Source organism: Pan paniscus, chromosome 9 (genome assembly GCF_029289425.2).
Source record: "Pan paniscus chromosome 9, NHGRI_mPanPan1-v2.0_pri, whole genome shotgun sequence".
NCBI classification, from domain to species: domain Eukaryota; kingdom Metazoa; phylum Chordata; class Mammalia; order Primates; family Hominidae; genus Pan; species Pan paniscus.
The window spans coordinates 78285878-78307772 of record NC_073258.2 but is presented as its reverse complement, the minus strand read 5'-3'; the positions used below and the strand labels follow the sequence as shown (position 1 = coordinate 78307772).

At 39.7% G+C, this 21895-nt stretch overlaps 1 protein-coding gene across 10 annotated transcripts in view; it reads left to right on the top strand.

Annotated features, from left to right (window-relative positions):
- PAK1 (p21 (RAC1) activated kinase 1) overlaps positions 1 to 21895 on the top strand; it is a 151823-nt gene that overhangs the window by 85233 nt on the left and 44695 nt on the right. For all 10 annotated transcript variants that reach the window (XM_008960243.5, XM_034933426.3, XM_008960247.6 and 7 more), the window contains 3 exons: positions 8494 to 8594; positions 9100 to 9247; positions 14119 to 14156. In XM_008960243.5, the coding sequence (XP_008958491.1) occupies positions 8494 to 8594; positions 9100 to 9247; positions 14119 to 14156 (287 nt within the window). The remainder of the gene's footprint in view (positions 1 to 8493; positions 8595 to 9099; positions 9248 to 14118; positions 14157 to 21895) is intronic.

The following is a 21895-nucleotide window of genomic DNA, read 5'->3' as shown; positions in this document are numbered from 1 at the left end:
CTGAGGCAGGAGAATGGCGTGAACCCAGGAGGCAGAGCTTGCAGTGAGCCAAGATTGCACCACTGCACTTCAGCCTGGGCGACAGAGCGAGACTCCGTCTCAAAAAACAAAATAAAATAAAATAGAATCCTATAATTACATAAATGTGATATTGCAAAGGCGTGGTTAGATCAGGCTTGTCTATATAGGTGAAAAGAAACTAGGCCATTGTAAAGTACTTTATTCAATGATACAGCTGTAGAAAATCCTAGGCTAAATCTAAGTAACCTTAGGCTAAATCTGATCTGAAAATACATCTCATAGCCTCAAGATCAAAACTGCATCTCTGTAGGCTGAAAACATAGAGGTAGAAAACATACAGAGTTATAAGAAGTTCTTGCAAAATGATCTAACTATCTTTCATCCTTTGGTTACAGATTTTCTATATTTGCCCTGGGCACATAGGTTTCATCCCTTTGCTTTAAGACCCTTGATGGCTATAACTAATGCATACATCAAAATGAAAGAAGTCTGAGGTGTTTTTCTTTTGTTTGGAGCCTTTGATCAACCAGTAAGCTACTCAAGTTAGTCCTATAAGGATACACAGCAGTGTTGGTAGTCTTTGAAGTGGTATATGCCCTTCATGTAGTATTTGAGCATTTATACCAGCTGCATAGAGTTATGTCTGGAACTGGACTTATAACACAGATTGAGTCCAGCCACTGACATTTGTTAACTCTGATTTATTTTTTAAATTTCATTCCAATATCCTCACTTCCCATTCATCCTATATCATTAGTAGGCTTTTGTCATTTGACATAGTAGATATAAAAGCATTTTCTAAACTAAAATGCAATACAAATAGGAGGTTTGTTTTTTAAAAATGGAAACCTCATTTATTGTTTTATTTGATACCTACAACAACTCATTTTTAGTTGGGGAGGCTAAGGCTTAGAGAAAAGTAAGTTGCTCAAGGTCTCACAAGTGGAAAGTGGGAGAGCTGAGTATGGAACTAAGTCTTCCTAAATTATCTGTTCCATTGTAACATAACTATCTCTCTTAGTTGTTCTCAACCCTGATTACATGTTGGACTCACTTATGGTGCTTTTAAAAAATACAGGGCGGGGTGCAAGTGGCTCACGCCTGTGACCCCAGAAGTTTGGGAGGCCGAGGCGGGCGGATCACTTGAGGTCAGGAGTTCTAGACCAGCCTGGCCAACATGGCAAAACCCTGTCTCTACTAAAAATACAGAAATTAGAAATTGTGGTGGCAGGCACCTGTAATCCCAACTACTCAGGAGGCTGAGGCAGGAGAATCGCTTGAATCTGGGCGGCAGAGGTTGCAGTGAGCCAAGATCATGCTACTGCACTCCAGCCTGGGTAACAGAGTGGAACTCCATTACAAAAAAAAAAAAAAAGGCTGGGCGTGGTGGCTCACACCTTTAACCCCAGCACTTTGGGAGGCCAAGGCGGGTGGATCACTTGAGGCCAGGAGTTCGAGACTAGCCTGGCCAACATGGTGAAACCCTGTGTCTACTAAAAATACAAAAATTAGCTGGACGTGGTAGTGGGCACCTGTAATTCCAGCTACGCAGAAGGCTGAGGCAGGAGAATTGCTTGAACCCAGGAGGCAGAGGTTGCAGTGAGCTGAGATCACACCACTGTACTCCAGCATGGGTGACAGAGCAAAATTCTGTCTCAAAAATAATTAATTAATTAATTAATACTGATACCTGCATTCCATCCAGACCTTTGGAGTCAGAATTTCTAGAGGAGTTGTCTTGGGTCTCTAGAGAGATTTTTGGGAGATGAGAAAGAAGAATGATCTGTAGGCTGTAGTAATGGTTGAGATTTGAGCTGCCAGTGGGTAGAATGTCTTTGGGCATTACCTAATGCTGACCTCTCTAGCATGGCCTCAGTATGTGCCTGGGGGATGCATAAATGATTGGAAAGAGAAGCTGTAATTGAGGGCCTGTAATAGGTGATGCTGAGTTGCAGAATTCCATGTGGGAAAGCCTGGTTCCTGTGGTTAGGATCTGGAGCCTTTGGTTTATTCTAAGAAGTCTTTCAGCATTTAGTTTGAAATCTTTTTCTGGCTGCATTTTCACAAGCAAAGTGGAATTCTCTGAGCTTGGGAAGAGTTTAGCAAAGTTAATTTTAACATTGGACTATGTCAGTGTTTATCTCTCCAAGTTTGGAACGTTTTACTGCCTTGAGCTCAGATTAGCTCAGTGGAGCCAATGAGAGGTGCTGCTTAAAAATAATTTTTTTAAAAAAGGCCAGTGATTTGTGCTGAAACTTTGATGGCTATACCAAGACATGGGATTTTGCAGTGTCAGCCTCATTTCCCATGCTATCAGAAAGCCAAGTGGTCTAGGTCAAGGATAGGGTTAAAGTTGGGATGGGTGAGGTTGGAAGCTTCTTTTCCCGCTTTATTTTCTCAATCCCAAGATCTCTAGATACATGAAATCAAGATGATTCTTTCCTCTTTCTCACCTCAACCACAGTTTCTCTGTCTTAATGAATGGGCTGAGAAACCTAACAGTTTTTTATATTAATGACAACTCATGTTTGTAAAGTTCTTTAGTTTACAAAGCACATATATTTCCTGTAACTTAAAGAATTCTTTTTTTTTTTGAGACAGTCACGCTCTGTTGTCCAGGCTAGAGTGCAGTGGCGCGATCTCAGCTCACTGCAACCTCCACCTCCTGGGTTCAAGCAATTCTCCCTGCCTCAGCCTCCCGAGTAGCTGGGATTATAGGCACCTGCCACCACGCCTGGCTAATTTTTGTATTTTTTAGTAGAGGCGGGGTTTCACCATGTTGGCCAGGCTGGTCTTGAACTCCTGACCTCAGGTGATTCGCCCGCCATGGCTGCCCAAACTGCTGGGATTACAGGCATGGGCCACTGCGCCCAGCCAAGAATTCTTAACATCCTTGTAGGAATCCTTATTTAGATATAAGTCTTCTGTCAGTTATATATGTTACAAATATCTTCTGTGCTCTTAGCTTTTATTAGATTAAGTAAATTCCCCTGTAATCTTAGACAGATGCTTGGCATGATGTGAGATAGAATTTTAATATGGTCAAATTTATTAATTATTTCCTTTCTAATGCTTTGTGGTTCTATTTTTGAAATCTTTACCTACTCAGAGACATGAAGGTTTTTCTATTGAGTTTTCTGTATTCACGTACATGAGCACATGATCTGTAAATTGTAATAATTCTTTTTCTTTCTTTGTAATCCTTCTCCTTTTACTTCTTTTTCTTGCCTAATTGCACTGGTTAATACCTTCAGTACTATGATGAATAGAAGTGGTGAGGAGGAATACCCTTCTCCTGTTTTTAATCTCAGGAAAAGCTTTCAGCATTTTAGAATTGAGTATAATGTTTGCTCCAGAGTTTTTGGTAATTACCTTTTATTAGATTAAGTAAATTCCCTTGTAATCCTAGTTTGCTAAGAGTTTCTAATCATGATTGATATCACATTTCAGCAAATGCTTTTTTCTGCATTAATTGAATTGATTATATATATTTTCTTCTTTATTTTCTTAATATAGTAAATTACATTCACTTTTTAAAAAAAAAATTGAGATATAATTCACATGCCATACAAGTCACCATCTTAAAATGTACAATTCCGTGGTTTTTAGTATATTCATAAGATTGTACAACCATTACAACTAATTCCAATACATTTTCATCACTCCAGAAAGAAACCTCATACTCATTGCAGTCATTCCTCATTTCTCCCTTCTCCCCTGGCAACCACTAATCTACTCTGTGTCTATGGATTTGCCTATTCTGGACATTTCATATAAATGGAATTACACAGTATATTGCCCTTTGTGACTGGCTTCTTTCACTTAGCATAATGTTTTCAAGGTTCATCCATGTTGTAGCATGGATCAGGACTTCATTTCTCTTCATGGCTGAATAATAGTATATGGATGTACTGCATTTTATCTATTCGTCACTTGAGGGACATTTGGGTTGCCTTCACTTTTTGACTGTTATGAATAAGCTAATGTGAACATTCACATACAAGTTTTTGTGTAGACATAAGTTTTCATCAGATTCCTGCAGACATACTTCTAGTCATCATAAAAAATTTGCAACTGCAGCAGTAGTCCCAGGGATACTATATCCCTGGGATATGGGACCATCAGGATCCTAGGTTTGCTTTATTTTCTCCATTGTGTCTTCCCTCAGTCTGAAGCTCTTAGTGCCTTCCTGCCTGCAGTCATGTGCTTTGTGAATCTGGTAAGAGTTTATGAAATTTGGTTGACTTGCTGAGCAGGTGGAAAGATGGAAGAAAGATCACACTGCTTACTTCTCTTGGCCTCTGCTTATTCTGTTTCTTTTGGAAATGCCCTTTCCCATCTCGGTCTGGCTAACCCCTATTCATCCTTTATGACTTCTTTCAGGTATTATCTTCTCCAGAAGAGTGGTTTATTACTTACCTTCTTCTGTAAACAGAGCATGCACCATTGTCCTATTTTGCAGATTGAAGACTTGAAACTCAGACTTTCCCTGGGTCACCCAGTGAGTTACTGGCAAAAATAATACTGACTCCTTCCTCTGAGATTCTTTCCACTAACAGAAATTTCTTTTAATTCCCTGACCTCAGCTGTTTAGCTCCTGGGTTTGTGGTGATGAGCCAGTGAGACAGTGACTGGCAGAGCTTGGTGAAGGGCTGTACACAGGTGAAGGGGATGATTGTTACTTCCAAGAAGGGATTAATTGGGTTCCAGGTGGCTCTGGGACTGTATGACTTCTCCATTTCTCTCCTGTATTCCTGCCTCTTGAATCCTGTTTTCTGCTGGTGATCCCCAACTGGTGAATACTCAGTCTAAATATTACACAGTACCAGGCCGGGCGTGGTGGCTCATGCCTGTAATACCAGCACTTTGGGAGGCCAAGGTGGGTGGATCACCCGAGTTCAGGAGTTCGAGACCAGCCTGGCAACATGGTGAAACCCTGTCTCTACTGCAAATACAACAAGTAACTGGGTATGGTGGCGGGTGCCTGTAATCTCAGCTACTTGGGAGGCTGAGGCAGGGAGAATTGCTTGAACCGGGGAGGTGGAGGTTGCAGTGAGCTGAGATCACGCCATTGTACTCCAACCTGGGCAACAAGAGTGAGACTCTGTCTCAAAAAAAAAAAAAAAAAAAAAAAAAAAAAAAAAAAAAAAATTACACAGTACCCAAGCTAAATCCTGCCACCTAGATTTCCCCGTTCCTTTTACTTCTCTCCTCTCCCACTTCAACCAAGTCATTGCTATTCTTGTACTCCGCGTCTAATCTATGTTAAACTGTTATTTCAGTTAGTAGTTGATACCAGTCAAATCTCAGTAGGGATCAGGGGTATAATAAAGAGTGAAAGACTTGATCAGGTAGACTACAGTCCTGTGCTCTGTGTATCAGGACAAGTCAACTTACATCCCTGGGCCTCTTTCCTCAGGGAATGGGATCATGGTCTCTAGAGTCACTCCCTAATATTTTCTTTCTTTATTTTTTTGAGACACAGTCTCACTCTGTCACCCAGGCTGGAGTGCAGTGGTACAATTTCAGTTCACTTCAACCTCTGCCTCCTGGTTCAAGCTATTCTCATGCTTCAGCCTCCTGAGTAGCTGGGATTACACGCATGTGTCTCCACGCCCAGCTAATTTTTGTATTTTAGTAGAGATGGAGTTTCACCATGTTGGCCAGGCTGGTCTTGAACTCCTGACCTCAAGTGATCCGCCTGCTTCAGCCTCCCAAAGTGCTGGGATTACAGACGTGAGCCACCGTGCCTGGCCATTCCCTAATATTTTCTAGAGTGTTCTTCAACTAAGTAAGCCATGTGCTGTATTGAAATTCAGAAGTACAGGGATTGTAATTGGAAGTGGTAATTTTGGTCCTCAAGAAGCTTACATTTTGGATTTTTAAACTAGCAAGGAATTATATAAGATAGGAAATGACTAGATGCTTGGTGGTGTAGCAGACTCAGTGTCTTGGGAATTAACAGGAAGAAGAAAGGTCAGGAAATCCTTCCTGGAAAAAGTGGGACCTGAGCCAGTCTTTAAAAGATTGCTGAGATAGGGAGAAGGAGAAGAGAGCATTCCAAACAAGGAGAAGAAAAAGCAAGCAAAAAGTTGGAGGTGGGAATGTGTGAGGTATATTCAAAGGTTGCAGGGTAAAGAGTGCTCAGTAGAAGCAGAGCTGACTTTAGCATTACCCTGTGTGTTCATGTATTAAATGATTTCATTTCTCTGGAACTCTTTTCTGTAAACCACTCATGCTTTGAGCTAACTTTCTTTTTGGGTCTCCTTTACCAAAGTTTCTTATGCATTTGACAGTTCATGCCTGTGATGTATTATATAGTATATCAATTATATGTAATAGAAATAATGTATAAACATGCATAGATATAGAAAATAAAAATTGAAATAAAACACAAATATAATTGTACTTCCCTAAGTGACTAGATCAGAGGGAATTTAGAAACAGAAAGTAGTTCCAAAGCCCTGCCACATGTTCCAGTGCATTCTGGCTATGAGAAAGACAGATGGACTTACGTCATAAAGGACTGCTTGACTTGGGGCCCTGGTATACCCCTTAGCCTTCTCTTTCTCAAAGCAGCTGCTTCTGAGAGGGAAATTGCCAAGTGCATAAATAGCTTAAACCCTAGCACTTGGCGTGTAGGCAAATGGTTCTCATTAAGATACTGAAGAATGAACGTTTGGAATCAGACCTGGGTTCAAATCCCAGCTCTCAGTAGCTGTATGAGTAAATTACTCAGTTTCCTCATCTGTAAAATGACAGTAGTAGTATTTATCTCATAGGATTGTAAGAATGACGGTAGTAATATCTATCTTGTAGGATTGTAAGAATGAAGAAAAATACTATATTGACATCATGGTTTGTATACATGGCAAGTTCTTAATGTCATTTCTTCTTATTACACTGAAGTATGTTTTCTTGATTCAACTTGAAATTTTTTAGGGGAGGTAAAATAGAATGTGAAGAGCCTTGGCTTTGATGCCAGACTTTTTGGATTTTAATTACTTAATGATTGTAGGCAAGTCTGTTCCCAAATTTTCTAATCTACAAGTAAAACTTACCTCAGGATTGTGGTGATTGTATTAGATGATATGTATGAAATACCTATTTAAAACTGTGGGATGCAATCTCAGGAAGGAATCTTAACTGCAGAGCTTTGAGAAAGCATAGCTTCTTGTTTTCATAGATTCACAGAATGTAGGTGCTTGAGGGACCCTTAAGATCATCTAGCTCATCCTCTCCCTTGTTTAGATGAGAAAGCAGAGATCCTGGTCTCTCTTTCTCTCTCTCTACACACACACACACACACACACACACACACACACACTCTCTGTGGTGAGGTAGAGGTGAAACTGGCTTGAACTCTAGACCTTTTTGTTTTTTCCTTCTCATTTTGCTACCTTTTATCAGGGTTTTGCTGGGTCTGTGGAGGTGTTAGAACTTCAGAATTTCTTTTGGTTAGTGTGTTGAGCTCCCAGACAGCAGGGTTTTAAAATAAGGTTCACAGGTGCTGGGTAACAAGTGTTGTGAAAGTCAGGCCAGAGCTGCTGAAATGAACATTTATTCCTGCCCTGGAGAGAATTTTTGTGTCTTAGGCAGATTCTTTAAACTCCTTGCCCAGTTGAGTTAAATGTCTGGTCATTTTTTCCTTTCTTCACTTACTGTCTGAGCACCTACTTTGTCCAGGTGTGTGCTAGCCTTTGGGAAGCTGTGATTAATTTGACATGGCCTCTGCACTTAGAATTCAGTCTGGTATGGAAGATAAACACTTATAATAGTCAATTACTATTACATATATTGGGTGCTGTGGGAACAGAGAGGGTAAAGAACCACCCAGCCTAGAGATCAAGGAGGGCTTCACAAAAAAGATGACTTACTCTATATCAACTGGCTAGTTACTGGTAAAACCAGAACTGTTAACTCTGACAGACGATCTTTTTGCCTCTCCCTTTATTTTATTGTTTTTTGTTTTTTTGAGACAGGGCCTCACTCTGTCACCCAGGCTGGAATGCAGTGGCATGATCTCAGCTCACTGCAACCTCTACATCCTGGGCTCAAATGATCCTCTTGCCTCAGCTTCACAAGTAGCTGGCATTACAGGCATGCACCACCATGTCTAGCTAATTTTTGTATTTTTGCAGAGACAGGGTTTTGCCATGTTGCCTAGGCTGGTCTTGAACTCCTGGACTCAAGCAATCTGCCTGCCTTGGCCTCCCAAAGTGCTGGGATTACAGGCATGAACCACCATGCCCGGCCACCTCCCTTACTTTAGTTCAACAAGAAATTAAGTCTTTAAACATGCATTGAGTATCTGCTCCAATCCAGGTCCGTAACTGAGCTCTTCTACATATGTGAAATATTAATAGATAGACTTTGCCCTCTCAAGGAGACTACAGTCAATAAAGAGCTAAAATAAGCCTAAAAACAATAATGTTTCTGTTTTTTATTTCCTTTTCCCTGTTTCTCTTGCAGCAAATAAAAAGAAAGAGAAAGAGCGGCCAGAGATTTCTCTCCCTTCAGATTTTGAACACACAATTCATGTCGGTTTTGATGCTGTCACAGGGGAGTTTACGGTAAGTCCTGGGTCACAGAAAGGTCTTTAGTCTTTTAGAGTTCTGGCTGTGCACTGTTAGATTCAACCCTTTCTCATCTTCCTGATGCTTCTATCTTTGCCTGAGACCCTGATTACAATTTTCTCACGTTCATGAGTGGGACACTTTCATCGCCAAAATTGTATCCAGAGAAGCCTTTCCATCTCCGTTCCTTAAATAATAAACCTCTGTTAAATGGTGGGCTTGGTAGCAGGCTCTGTGTGGGGCACTGATCATGCAGGAACAACATCCTATCCTACCATCCTGGAGGTATAGCCTGGTGAAGGAGCAGACATCTTAAGAAATGACTAATTCAATGAGAAAGATATTATAAAAGAGGCTTGTGTAAACTCTGAGAGTATAGAGAGAAAGGAATGACTAATAAATGCATCTTTTGCTGCTAGCAAGTGTCAAAGTTAGCTCTGATGTTCTTTCAGGCTCCCCTGTGACTGTGCCTTCCTGTTAGTCTTGCATGTCTCTCTTACAGGGAATGCCAGAGCAGTGGGCCCGCTTGCTTCAGACATCAAATATCACTAAGTCGGAGCAGAAGAAAAACCCGCAGGCTGTTCTGGATGTGTTGGAGTTTTACAACTCGAAGAAGACATCCAACAGCCAGAAATACATGAGCTTTACAGGTATGAGAACTGCGTCCAGGGCAGTCTCAGCAAGAGATGGTTTTAATCTGGGTGGGAAAGCTCACATGCCTATTGGTCTGGGATGAGAGAAGAAAGTAGTGGAAAGAGTGGAAGTGGCACTTTAACGTGGAATTTTGGAATTTGACAGCCAAGATGATGGACTTTGCATCAAACTTGAGTCTTCACTCTGTCACTGCACACGTTTTTTTTAAAAATAGCATGGTATTATATAGAGAGAACACAGGTTTTGTGCTAGAAGGTCTAGATTCTGACCCTTACTAGGTTCTACCTGTCACTTCATTTCTTTGCATCTCAAAATGGGAATTCCTATCTCAAGAGGCTGTAGTGAGAAATGGTTGGGCGCAGTGCCTCACGCCTGTAATCCCAACACTTTGGGAGGCCAAGGCAAGAGGATCGCTTGAGGTCAGGAGTTCGAGACCAGTCTGGGCAACATGGCAAAATCCTGTCTCTACAAAAAATACAAAAATTAGCCGGGTGTGGTGGTGCATCCCTGTGGTCCCAGCTACTTGGGAAGCTGAGGAGAAGGGATCACTTGAGCCTGGGAGGTGGAGTTGCAGTGAGCAAGGATCACACCACTACACTCCAGCCTGGGCAACAGAGTGAGACCCTGTCTCAAAAAAAAGAGGTTATAGTGAGAAATAAGTGAGCTGATTGATGTGAGAGTTCTTTATAAGTTGTAAAACATCACCATAGAAATGTAGCTATCATTGTCATCATTATTGTTAATATTATTATTAGTTATTTAATAACATTAATGTATGTCTTCCTCAGGGAACTAATTTTTATTAGTTAAATGAAAAACAGGCCAATAAAGAATAAGTTTCTTTAGATGTACCCTCGGTAGAAGGGACTATATTTTTCGGAGTGTTTTTAATAGCAGAATTGGGATTAGAACCCAGGTCTCCTAATTCCTGTAACGTCACCTTTTGAATTTACTACTTGCCCCTAATAATGTTATTTGGAGGCTCTCCTTCCACAGCGGACCAACTTTCCATTGTTTTGCAGGTGTGAGAACCAAAGAAGGCCTTTCTAATATGCTAAATTAATAGTGGGCTAATCTTTTAATTTCTAGGCTCTTTACTCATGTTGCCTCCTTCAAATGGCAGTATTGTTGGGAAGGTGAGAACCAGGATGAACTAGTGAATTTTGAAGGATGCTTTCCCCAGCCAGTATCTGGCTTGTTTCAAGGGCACAGATGGTGGAGATGACAGGCTGCAGCTTCACTCATGCTGCTATGGTGGTGCCCAGGAGAGGGCCATGCATGTGCCCAGCAGTATTTCCTTCCTCTCGTCTGGCCCCGCTGAGTCTGTCTCACTTACTCCATTCAGGGACTGAGTCATTTCAAGGAGGAATTGGGCTGGAGGGCTACTGAGTGGGAAAGTTTTCTAGTCAGGAAATTAGAGTTTTTGTTTAAGGAACTTGTCATGGAAACATCAGGTTAGAGGCTGTCTTTGAAAACCTCAGTGGCCAAGTCTTTGCAAGGATCTTTCCTGCATGTATGTATGTAAATATGTGCTAGTGGCATGTAAATGTGTATGTAAACAGAGACATAGCCCTGTGGGTTTGCATATATTTGGAATTAAAGCCTACTTAAGTATTCATGAACAAAGATAAAGTCCACTCAGGTATTCATGAACGAACATATGTATAAATATACACATTCAGGTAATTATGTGTATGTTCATTCATGCATGCACATATGAATAATATTGAGTGTATATGTATGGATACGTGTGTACATCTACTTTTGTATGTACAAATTTGTGCACATATATATATGTATGCAAGAATTTTAATTTTCTATAAGTTGAAGACTAGGGTCAACTCTAGGCAAAATTGCATATTTGGTATAGGTTTTTTTAAGTGTCATATCTCTCCTTTCCCTATTTACCATCCTCTTATACTATTAGTTATGATAATACTACCTCATTTGTATATGCTCACATGTGAATTACCTCATGTGATTCTTTTGCTGGAGTCCTGTGGTGTGATCTTGGCTCACTGCAGCCTGTGCCTCCTGGGCTCAGGTGATTCTCCTGCCTCAGCCTCCTGAGTAACTGGGACTGCAGGCATGCACCACCACCCCCAGCTAATTTTTGTGTTTTAATAGAGACAGTTCACCATGTTGGCCAGGCTGGTCTGGAACTCCTGACCTCAAGTGACCTGCTCACCTTGGCTTCCCACAGTTCTGGGATTACTGGTGTGAGCCACTGAGCCTGGCTCCCTCATGTGATTCTTATGATGGCCTTAGATTGGCAGGGCAAGGACTATTATGCTCATTTTATATACTCAAAGAAATTAATTAGGCTCAGAGAAGTTAAATGACATACCCCAAGTGACTCAGCTGATACATGATGGAAATGTATTTTAAGTTGGGCCTTTAACTCCTTTGCTGCCTATAACCGAAGCACAATCTTCCATGCTAATTTTTTTGTCAAGTATTTCTATTTTTTCAACACTTAATTTTTTTTTTTTTTTTTTTGAGATGGAGTCTCACTCTGTCACCCAGGCTGGAGTGCAGCAGCGTGATCTCGGCTCACTGCAACATCCGCCTCCTGGGTTCACGCAATTCTGCCTCAGCCTCCCAGGTAGCTGGGACTACAGGTGCACGCCACTATGCCTGGCTAATTTTTGTATTTGTGGTAGAGATGGGGTTTCACCATATTGGCCAGGCTGGTCTCGACCTATTGACCTCGTGATCCACCCACCTTGGCCTCCCAAAGTGTTGGGATTACAGGCGTGAGCCATGTGCCTGGCAACACTTAATTTTTTATACCTGTTAGTAGCTAATGTAATAGGGAAAAAGTAGACTAGATTGACAACTCAACTGGGTCTTAACCCTATTTTGCCACTGACTTACGTGACCTTGAACCAATCTTTTTCCTTTTCTGCACCTCATTTTACTCATCTGTAAAATGAAAGTGCTGGAAGCACTTTCTGTTCCGTCATTCTGTGCTTTGGAATTTGATTTTGATATATAGAAGTTCATCACCTTTAAAGGGAGTGTTTACTTATTTTTATATGACATAACAAGTATGCCTATTACCAAAATACCCAATCTTCAAAAATACTAGCAGTATGTAAAGTTGGGGGTAGTGCAGTGAAGGCATAGTGTTGTACTCTGCCAAAGTTGATAGTCTATAGTCTTTTGGACAAGAAAAAACAAACGAATTATGTTTAAAGTATATCCTGAATTTATTTCTCCAGAATACTGCTAGCTATTCTGGATTTGTTATAAGAACAAGTTGTCAGAGCTTGCCTTATTTCCTGCTTTGTGGGTTCATGATTTGCTGTAGGGTTAAAGAAGCTGTATCTAGCACTTTTTTACATGATGGAATTGGAATTGTACATTCTCTGGGCTTGGTTCTTGGTGAGGAATATATTGGATTTGGTAGAATATTTCCCCTCCTTAATTCTATTAGTGGTGAATTGGCAGTCAGTTTTTCTTGGACCCATGGGAATTAAAGAACAAAACTGAAGACATTACCTGGTCTATAAACTTACTTTCTTCCTAAGATCTCCATTGGGTCTCTCTTTCAAATTTTATGAAGTCTAAGATACCACTGATTGTAAGATGTACAATTATTTACATACCAATCAAAGAAAATAAAGCTGCCAATTAAACCATAACATGCTTTAGAAAGTAGGACACACCTCTGTTTCAGAGACGTTAATGTGAAAAAATGTACATCTCAGAATCAGTGAAACATGGTAATTGCTTCATTGAGGGAGCTTGATTCTATTCTTGGAAAACAAGACCCTACCTTTAATTAGACTTGACAGGATTAATACCTCTCTTTTCCTCAACCTTAGTCCTTTTGTCCTTGTGGGCAGTAGATATGGATATAGAAGGATCCTTTATGAAAGCTGAAACTGGAGACTGGCCATGTTTTGGCATGGATGACTCAGGATGGTGCTATGGATTCTTTCCTTTTCTTTTAGAATGCAGATTTTCTTGGCCATTTAAGCCTGACAGTGATATAGCTGATGATGTGGATACAGTTCTAGCGTAGCATTTAGAATGAGACCAGAATTCAAATCTAATTCCTCTCTTTAACCTGTGTGTACCCTGGGCAAATAACAGTCATGTGCCACAACAACAGACCGCATATGCAATGGTGGTCTGATAATTAATATTATAAGGGAGTTGAAAAATTCTTATCATCTAGTGATTCCTGAAGTTTAAAATAAATTTAGCATAGCCTAAGTGTACACTGGTAATGTCCTACTTAGGCCTTCACATTTACTCATCACTCACTCACTGACTCACCCAGAGCAACTTCCAGTCCTGCAGGCTCTATTTATGGTAAGTGCTCATATAGGTGTATCCTTTTATTTACCTTGTAAACGATATTTTTTATTGTACCTTTTCTATGTTTAGATATACAAATACTTACCGTTGTGTTACAGTTGCCTGCAGTAACGTGCTGTACAGGTTTGTAGCCTAGAAAGCAATAGGCTATACAATATAGCCCAGGTATGTAGCAGGCTATACTGTCTAGGTTTGTGTAAGTACACTCTATGATGTTCACATAATGACCAAATTACCTGATGACACATTTCACAGAACATACCCCATTGCTAAGCCACACCCAACTGTACTTAACATCTCTGAACTTGTTTCCAGATCAATAAAAGTAGATATAATAATAGTACTCAGAGCCATAATGAGGATTAAAGAAGGTGATATGTATAATGCATTTAGCATGATATCTAGCCTGTAGTACCAGTCATATTATTACTATTCTCTGAATCTGGCACGTGCTTGACCGGATAGACTTCTTTTGCTGTCCAGAAAGAATTAACTGTAACTGTTATTGACTAAGTCCCTTGTTTTTCTTCCTGTGCAGATAAGTCAGCTGAGGATTACAATTCTTCTAATGCCTTGGTAAGTCTTTATTTACTCTATTTTGATGTGGGCAGATGTGGAGGTAAGGATCAAGACAGTGTGGTAGAGGCAGAGCCTGAGCTGGGAGGCACTCATATTAGTCATTCCTGCACCCTTGGCCTCAGAATTCCTATCTATCCAATAAAGAAATTAGATATAATAAATAGGGGGTATCCCTTTCAGCTTTAATGTCCTAGAAATTCTTTCTTTGTGATAATTTTTTTATTTTTAATTTTTATGGATTCATAATAGTCGTAAAATGTTCTAGAAATTCTAATTTTGGAACCAGAAGGTATGGCTTTAGACTCAGTTTTAATTTGTAGCTTTGAACCTTGGGAAAGTCAGTTTGCCTCTTTGAGCTTCAATTTCTTCATCAATAAAATGAGGATGATACACTGTGCCCTCACCTGGACATGTCTTCAGATACCTACACTTAGAAGAAAATTTCCTCTTTGGTCTATGGAGTCTGCAAAACCAAGATTAGTACTAATTGTTGAAGGGAGCAGATTTTATTCATTTAAAGTCATTCATTCTGTCCTCTGAAGTTGTAATGAATGCTTTGACACTCAACTGGATGTTATAGAAATCATGAAGAATTGGCTGGAGAGTAAACTAGATGATCTCTCTGTCTCTCTTAACTTACAAATTCTATTTCCCAGGGCACTTACAAGGATAAAATGTGATGTTGATGTATTTGAAAGGGTCCTATAAATAGTAAAATGTGATGCATATAAGAGAATACTGCCTTTTTTTTTTTTTTTTAAAAGAGACGAGGTTTTGCTCTGTTGCCCAGGCGGGAGTGCAATGGTGTGATCATAGCTCATTGTAAACTCAAACTCCTGGGCTCAAATGATGCTCCTGCCCCAGCCCTCTGAATAGCTGGGACTACAGGTATAAGCCATCACACTCAGCTTATTGAGTGTGATGTCAAATTGTCAGACAGACAATTTTTAAAAAGTTTTGGTAGAGATGTGGTTCTCATTATGTGTTCTCAAACTCCTGGCTTCAAGTGATCCTCCTGCCTCGACCTCCCAAAGTGTTAGGATTACAGGTGTGAGCCACCACACCTGGTTGCTATTTATTTTTTACATCTGATGTTGTCTCTTGTACATAGGTGGTTATGCCATATTGATTTACTAAACATTTGCAAAAGCCCTAGTTTATACTATGCCAAGTCCGGTGTGAATAAGTGACATTACAGAGATGGTCAGACATGTCCCAGTACCTAAGAACCTCCCAGTCTTGAGGTTGAAGACCTCAAGCAGCCAGTTCTTCATGATTCCTGTTTGTGCTTGAAGGCACAGACAGACAATTATAGTGCAGCATGCTAACCTTCATGAAGCCAGGGGCTGTCTCTGACTTGTTAATTGTTATATCCTTGGCATCTGGCAAGTCTTGGCATTTGGTAAACATTTACTGAATGAAAGGTTGGATGTGTCAGAGAAAGCTTCCTGATAGTAAAGTCTGAGCTGAATGAGTTAGTTATCTAGAGCAGGGATTAAGGGGAAATGCGGGTATTCCACACAGAAAGAGAATAGCATGTATGTGGGCAAGGAAGTTCATGAGGCATACTTGCACAGGGAACTGCGAAGTGGTTATGACTAGAATGTGAATAGTGAAGGAAGTAGAGGTGGGTGATGAGGAGGATTGGTAAGCAGGACAGATCATGTAGGAGTTTGACTTATCTTAAAGGTGATGAGACGCTTAAAGAACTTAAGCAGAAGAGTGGTTAAGTTCTAACACAATACCGAGTCACCATCAAAATACTTTGAACCATGCTTCCACCAGTGGGGACTGGTTTATTCGGAGTCATTTTTACACATATTGATTATAAAAAACAATATTCACACGTTCAGTGCCTTGCAACCTGTTGGATCCTTTCTTACTGACTCTCTGAATCCTCACAGGAGCTTACTGAGGTAAGTTATTATCCTTGTAGATGATAAAACTGAAATGGAAAAGAGTTAATGGCAATAGGCATCTGATTCCCAGCCTATACTGCTTTCCCCTGATTTGTGCTGCCTTTCATCAAATAGAAGAGATGTGATTAAAAGATGGGAAAGAATTTGCAAATATAGGATCTTTGAATAGTAAATTATTAAAGAAGAGGCTTTAAGCCGAATTGTGCTTTGTGGCTCAAATGTCTTTATGCTTTTGTAGGAAGAGTGATAGCTATCAATATTGAGTGCCTACGATGCACGGTGTTAAAAACTTTATGTAAGCATGATTAGCCTCACAATTACTTATGTACAAAGTATTGTCATCTCCATTTCATAGGCAGAAAAACAGAGTTTCCTGAAGACTTATAATTAGAACCACATTACAACTGAGGTCTTGTGAATCTCAGTTTAGGGTTCTTTTCACTGTGGCAAGGAACAAAAAAAGATGTCATTGAGGTCTTATAAAGGAGACTGCAGTAAAGCTGTAGCTATGTTGTTTGTTATTGAGGAGGAAGAGCCCTGGGGTTCATGCCATATGGCAGGGAGGATAACACCTGCTTGGTAAAAACTTGTACTGGTTTAGTATCTACAATTAAAACCACTAAGGCTGTCAAGGACATTGTTCTCCCCCAGTTCAGAACATTTGTCCAGCACTAGCTCAGTGCTCTATATATCCTTACTAGTTTTACATGGAGGATATGTTTTGTATTATGGTAGCATGTCATTATTTTCCATGTTGGTTTCAAACAGATGATTCCACTTGTGAAATAATCAAATATAATTGCTGCCTAAGAAATTAAGACTCAGAAAGATTAAGTGACTCACTCCCTACGTTTGAATGAGTTAGTAGTAGAAACCAGCACAAAATTCTGCTCTCCTGAGCATTCATGTATTCACTCATACCCTAAATATTGACTTAGTATCTTCTTTATGCCAAAATACAGGTGACACAAAAATGAACGTGCACTGTCTTAATCCTTGAGAAAAAAAATTAATGACAGACTGGGGAGATAAGGGCTGCAAGAGAGGCATGAATAATGTACAATAGGGTTATATTTGATGGAGTGATTTATTCTGCTCTGAAGTACAAGGAAGTTTGCAGAGTTCTTGGGCCTTAAAGCTTTGTTCGTTTAACAAACATAATCTTAAAGTCCCTTTTAGCTCTAAATTCTGTTATCTGTGGTTCACTGGTCTGAGATCTGACTCTAAGATTCCATGGCATTTTAATGCCTGATTCTCATTTATAAAATGAATAGTTACCACATGATAAGTTCTTTGGGTGCTGAGAAGTCAAGGACTAGTAAGATCTTTGCTCTTGGTCTCACAATTTTTGTGATGAATCAGAACATGTAAACAAGGATTTATAATATAGTGTTAAGTAAGCATCAGGTAATGATACCAGGCAGAGAAAAAGGCAGTGCTTTCCTGTCTGATGGACAGCATGAACAAAAGTTGGGTTAAGGATCCAGTATGTTAGGCCAGAGAGCTTGGACTTTGTGCTGGAGCTGAGGGACTATTTTAAGTAGAAGATTGATGTAGTTGGATATGTGATGTCTAAACTAACATCTTAGATTTCTTTGGAAATTGGATCACGATAGTAAACTGAATTCATGTGCCCATCTCTCTTGCTATCTCAAATTTCTTAATTTCAGAAAAGATTTCTTAAAAACCAAATTAAAAGCAATGCTCTGAAACAAAAGCATGACGTAAATCAACTGTTGTGAGGAATTCATGGAAGATAGAAAGCAGAAAAGGTCAGATTGATCAGAGCAGAAGAAGCCACAGCTTAAAGTATGTGTAAGAGAAGATGCCTAGGAAAATGAAAGTAGCTCCAGAGAAAATGGGCTGAAAGAATATATACAAGAAGCAGGAAAGAGTCATGGGTCATCTTCAAGGGTAAATTAATTTAATTCTACCTTTGAAACAGTAGGGGCAGCCTCCTCCTTACAGTGAACAAAAGGCAGCAGGTGCATTTGATTCTAAGCTAAAATCAGCTAATTTTCTGAAGAAAGTAAACTGCCTACTTGAGGAAAGCTCTTGCTGTGGGTGTAGGGGCCTGAGAGAGAAACAGAGAGGAACCTGAGTTAACTGCAAAATTCTACCGCAGATATAAAGAAAAGGAAACAGGAGAAGTAGCTCTGCAGTGAAGGAAAATACATTAAAGTTTTCCATCCCAAGAGTAAATTTCTCATACTTTTGATACCTGGGAGGAGGGGAATCTCTACTTTTCCATGCCTACATACCCTAAAGTAACACTTGCCAATAACCATCTATCCGTAACTCACAAACAGATCATATCAGACCTCCCATTCAGAGTAGGACAGTGGAAAAACAAGACTTACATAAGTTTCAGAAAAACTAATGCTAATTACATACACTAATCTATCCTTCACTTATAAATATGAATGAATAGCTAAGGATCTGCAGACATTTGAGAGAAACACAACATTAAAGAGAGGAACCAAGATAAGGAAGGAAAATTAGCCCCAGAGGAAATAGATAATTCAGGAAATACTAGATTTTTAAAAAATCTAGTATTTTCAGAGAGGATCTGTAGATGTTTCATCTACAAAAACACCCTGCTATTAGAGCAATCAGAGGAGGAAAGAGTGTTCTTAGTATTAAAAACATAAGACATAAATTTATGGCTGGGTGCGGTGCTCACACCTGTAATTCCAGCACTTTGGGAGGCTGAGGCGGGTGGATCACCTGAGGTCAGGAGTTCCAGACCAGCCTGGCCAACATGGTGAAACCCCATCTCTACTAAAAATATAAAAATTAGCTAGGTGTGGGGGTATATGCCTGTAATCCCAGCTACTCGGGAGGCTGAGGCAGGATAATCACTTGAACCTGGGAGGCAGAGGTTGCAGTGAGCTGAGATTATGCCACTGCCCTCCAACCTGGGTGACGAAGCGAGACTCCATCTCAAAAAAAAAAAAAAAAAAAAAAAAAAGAAATGTATAAGGTTTAAACAACAAATGCATATAAGTGAATAGGGAATTAATGATATAAAATATAAAAGATAGAAAATTTGAGAATAAATGACAATAGAGGGTTGGTCAGGGGGATTCAAGCATAAGCAGAGAACAGAGGCAGTAGAGTAAAAAAATAAAGAAAAAATAGAAGAAAAAATTCCCAGCTGAAGAAAGGCATGAGTCTTCAGATGAAGGGCCTGTTAATGACCAAGTCAGATAATTGAAAAGAGATCCAAGAATAAAGAGAAAAATCTTAAAAGCCTCCAAAGAGAATATAGTTCATGTCCAAAGGAACATTAGCATCAGACATCTCATTAGAAATAGTGGAAAAAACAGCAGTATCTTCAGAGGGATGAGGCAAATTGTTTAGAACCAAGAATTTTGTACCTAATCAAACTAACATTTAACTATAAGGTGTCAATATAAAGGTATGTTTGGACATGTGAAGATCAAGGTTTACCACCCACAGATCACTTCTGAAAGGCTAAATACCAAATAGTAACATCAATTACCTCTGGGGTTAATGGTGATTAAGAATACTCACTTAAAAGTATTTTTACCGGCCAGGCGCGGTGGCTCACGCCTGTAATACAAAAAAATTAGCTGGGCTTGGTGTTGTGTGCCTGTAATCCCAGCTACTCAGGAGGCCGAGGCAAAAGAATCACTTGAACCAGGGAGGCAGACGTTGCAGTGAGCCGAGATCATGCCACTGCACTCCAGCCTGGGCCGCAGAGTGGGACTGTATCTCAAAAAAATAAATAAATAAAAAATATTTTTATCCAGGTATTTGATTAAAAAGTCAAGTAGGACTTGTAATAAGTAGCTCTCATTCTGGGATCTTCCTTCACCATTGTCTTGGCAATCCCTTTGCATTTTTGTGTTGGTATTCCTATTTTTTCTATGCCACGCCTACATTATTTTTTGTTTACTTTTGAATTTGGTGCAGCATATCCTCTAGTAGCTTTAAGAAAGTAAATGGAAAGTAAACATTTAATAATACCTTTCAGGTCTCAAAATGGGGCGTTCTCTATGCTACCCTCACGTTTAATTAATACTTCAGCTGCTTATAGAATTGCAGGTTACACATATTTTTTCATCAGAATTTGGAAAACATTACACTTTTGTCATCTAGCTTTCGGTACCGCTGAGTCCAACGCCATTTTATTTATCCTTCTCTGTATGTGACCAATCTTTTTTTCTACTCAGAAAGCTTGTAGGGTCGTCTTTGTCACCATTGCTTAGAAATTTCACAATTATATTCCTATTTACATCTATTTATACTGCAGGGAGCTTTGTGAACTCTTTCAGCCTGGAAACTCTGCCCTCAGTTCTAGGAAATTGCTTGAATTATTTTGTTGATGATTTCTTCCCCTTGCTTCTTTTGTTGTCTCTTCATGGAACCTCCATCATTTAGATCTTGGACCTTTTTGTTTGTTTGTTTGTTTTGAGACGGAGTCTCGCTCTGTCACCAGGCTGGAGTGCAGTGGCGTGATCTCAGCTCACTGCAACCTCCGCCTCCCGGTTCAAGCAATTCCTCTGCCTCAGCTTCCCGAGTAGCTGGGACTGCAGGCACGCACCACCATGCCAGGCTAATTTTTTTTTGTATATTAGTAGAGACGGGGTTTCACCATGTTGGCCAGGATGATTTCGATCTCCTGAGGTTGTGATCTGCCCGCCTCGGCCTCCCAAAGTGCTGGGATTACAGGCGTGAGCCACCACGCCCAGCCCTAGATCTTGGACCTCTTAAACTAATTCTCCATTTTTTAAAGGATTTTCTCTCTTTTCCTTGCGTTGGTTTTTATTCTGAAGAATTAGGAGACTCCCTCAACTTCATCTTTCAGTCAATTTAATTTTTCATTTCTATTCTCATGTTTAATTTTCAATCAGTTTTTTATTTTAAGAAAATATATAGCATTCTTGTTTCCAGAATTGATATATTTTCTTATCTCTAAGGAAGGTAATGATAGGCTTTCTTTGGATGTTTTTTCCTTCCTGTTTAGTCTGTTTTTTCCAGGTGGCCCTTTGCCTCATTTGTTTTGGTTTCACACTTTTATGTTAGAGGTTTTCCTTGCGTATTCAGAGGTCTGCTCATATTTATGATTGGGGTAGTAAAAAGCTCACTAGAATTTTAAGCTCATTGGTGGTGGACAATTCAATACTTTTAATAAATTTATAGAGTTGTGCCGCCATCACCTGAAAAAGTTCCCTAGTGCCCTTTTACCATTCATTCAAACTCCCATGCTCAGCCCTAGGAAACCACTGATCTGTTTTTGGTCTTTATACATTTGTCTTTCTAGACATTTTATATAAATAAACTCATACAACATGTAGTCTTTTATCTTTTGCTTCTTTTACTTAGCTTTGAACTTTATGTTGTAACATGTATCAGTATGGTGTATTTCATTTCTTGTTATGTCCAAATCATATTCCCTTGTATGGATACACTACATTTTATTTATCTTTTCATCAGTTGATGTGTACTTGGGTTGTTCCCACTTTTTGGTCATTATGAATAATGCAGTTATGAACATTCACATACAAGGTTTTGTGTGGTCTCATTTCTTCAGAGTATATACCAAGGAATGGAACTGCTGGGGCATGTGGTTAACTTTATGTTTAACCTTTTGAGGAACTGCCAGACTTTTTTCCACAGTGCTGGCACCATTTTATATTCCCACCAGCAATTAATGAGGGTTCCAGTTTCTGCCTATCTTTGCCTGTCCCTGTTGTTGTCTGTCTTTTTATTGTAGTCATTTTAGTGGGTGTGAAGTGGTATCTCATTGTGATTTTATTGGATTTCCTAATGGATAATGATGTTGAGCAT